The sequence below is a fragment of the Amaranthus tricolor genome, chromosome 11 (genome assembly GCF_026212465.1).
Source record: "Amaranthus tricolor cultivar Red isolate AtriRed21 chromosome 11, ASM2621246v1, whole genome shotgun sequence".
Classification (NCBI taxonomy): Eukaryota; Viridiplantae; Streptophyta; class Magnoliopsida; order Caryophyllales; family Amaranthaceae; genus Amaranthus; species Amaranthus tricolor.
In genome coordinates, this window is record NC_080057.1 from 181,630 (window position 1) to 184,017 (window position 2,388).

A 2,388-nucleotide genomic window follows, 5' to 3' on the forward strand; every position below is an offset into this window, starting at 1 on the left:
TTGATTAAAAACTAAAGCAAAGTACTCATTTATCCTATTGAATTTACATTAAAGAGAAATATGATAAATTTTAAGAAAGTAAATAAATAAATAAAAAGAATAAATTGTTTGAATTAAAATTTAAAAAAAATTAAAATTTATAGATAATATTAAAAGAAAGTAGTAAATCATTGTCAAAACATATAAATAATACTAATTAAATAGGAGGAACTAAAATAGAAAATATAGCAAATTAAGAGAGTAGCTATTAGTGGGTATAGCATGTCACAATAATCATGTTTCTTATATTAAATTAGCAAATCATTTACTGTAGTGTTTAGTAACAAGTATTTCATTTTAAATTATAGATTTCAATTATAAAATCATAAATGAAGAATTTGTGAATGATAAGGTTTGGATAGTCATTTTCAAATTTTCAACTTTAACTACTTTAAAAACAATGGTGAATTTGATCCAAATTCAAATTTATAAAATTTTTAATTTGTTAAACAATAAATTTAAGCCAATTTCAAATTTTCAAATGGAATTATCGTTTCCAAACATGATATAAGAGTGTTCTTGATTTAGTTTATCAACCCACATCTATCCTTCAATTTCAGTAAAACCCCTCCAGAAAATTAAAGGCAAAAACTAATAATAATTGTATAGGAACATACAGATTACAGCTAATAAAACAAGAAAAAGAAAGGTACAAATACAAATACTCCAATAATAATAATAATAATAATAATAATAATTATTATTATTATTATTACTAAATTGCAACATCAACTTGACAGCCACTAGAAAGCTGAAGCTTAACAGCAGTTGCAGAAGCAACATTAAAACCATTAATTTTACCTCGATTTCCAAAAGTAATATAAGCTGGACAATTAGCATTCAAATGATATTTCCCAGAAACCCAAGTTCCAACTTTCCATTTAACTCTTCCATTAACCTTAATATTCATAAAAACCAAACCAGCATTTTGATCAAGTTGAAGTGAAGAACCCAAATAAGGAGCAATAGGAACAGAATTACCATAAAGAAAAGGGGACCAAATAGTAATATCTTTATGACCTTGGTAAGCAAAAGGCAACCGTGTAGGAAGTGTGATTTGTTGGTTATGGTAGGAAGCATAGACATCAAGGCGTTCATAGTAAACACCGATACGATTATTTGGATTTCGTGAAGAGATTGTAACTTGAAAAGTGGCTGTAAGCAAGTTTGGTGTTGTTAAGTTGAATGCGTAGATGGTGGCATCTTGGAGGATGAAACGTGGTTTTGTTGGGCGGAGAACTAACCATATTATGAATATCACCAACAGTACCAACACTATGAAGGTTACGATGCCACCAACTATGCGACGACCTGTATCTTTCTTGTCATCGTCGTCGTGCCCACAGTCTTTTGATGTCATTTTTATTTTAAAGAGAAGCTTTAATTTTGATGATGAAGAAGGAGGTAGATGGATCGATCTGGAGTGTATTATTACTGTTAGGCTTTAGACTTTAGCGAGAGTGCGCTTGTGTACAATATTCAGCTACCGGATTACTTTAATTATTTTGTGAATTGAAGAGTCCGTATAGCTTTTGAGTTTTGAGTGGCCGGTGGGGTGTAGGATGGGACTAATTACAGTAGTGTTTTGATGACTGTGTTAGTCATCTTATTCTCAAATCAAGTGGGTCCCGGATTTGTGAAAGGTTTACATACTCAAGAAAAAAAAATAAACAAAATGGTAATTAGTTTCTTTGACTTTTTTACTCAGATTCGTATTATTTGTCCTCAAAATTATACTTCAAGGGGATGAATGAATACTTACTAATTGAGTTATCTTGTTTATTAAAACTTAATAAGGCTTATTAAATATTATTCTCTTTTCACTATTACTGTCTCATTTAATTTTAACACATTTGTCAATATAACATTTCAACCATAAATATTTCTAATTGTGTTTATGTAAAAATTATAATAATAAGTTCATATTAATAAAACTTACACTAAGAAGAACCATTTGATCATTCTCTTAGACAAAAGGCTAAGATGCACTAGCTTAAACTTGGTGATGATAATACGTCGTTCTTTCATCAGAGTATTAATCACAAGAATAGGTCTAACAAAATCAGTGTCACAACTGAGGATGGTAGAGACATCACAGATCCCGCAAAAGTTCTTTGACTTTTACTCTGACATTTTTGGTACTGTTGTTACTGGTAGAGTGTCTATTGACATTATTATTGTTCAACAAGATCCTGTTCTTACTCATTAGCAGGGTCGTATGTTGGACCTTGTTTTTCCTTCGAAGGAAATAAAAAAGGCATTATGGAGTATTCCTAACGAGAAGGCTCTAGGATTGGATGGATTTAATAGCAAGTTTTATAAGTCCTCTTGGGAAATTGTGAGGTCTGA

The 2,388-nt window shown here is 30.2% G+C and overlaps 1 protein-coding gene across 1 annotated transcript; it reads right to left on the reverse strand.

The window, feature by feature from the left end:
- Positions 1-532: 532 nt before the first annotated feature.
- Positions 533-1,833, reverse strand: LOC130827159 (NDR1/HIN1-like protein 1). Its single transcript, XM_057692807.1, has one exon. The coding sequence runs from the start codon at positions 1,397-1,399 to the stop codon at positions 755-757; it is 645 nt and encodes a 214-aa protein (XP_057548790.1). The 5' UTR covers positions 1,400-1,833; the 3' UTR covers positions 533-754.
- Between the last annotated feature and the right edge of the window lie 555 nt (positions 1,834-2,388).

Bases quoted from the DNA above. Each gene is read 5' to 3' on its own strand.
- LOC130827159 (XM_057692807.1), bottom strand. From the start codon at position 1,399: ATGACATCAAAAGACTGTGGGCACGACGACGATGACAAGAAAGATACA.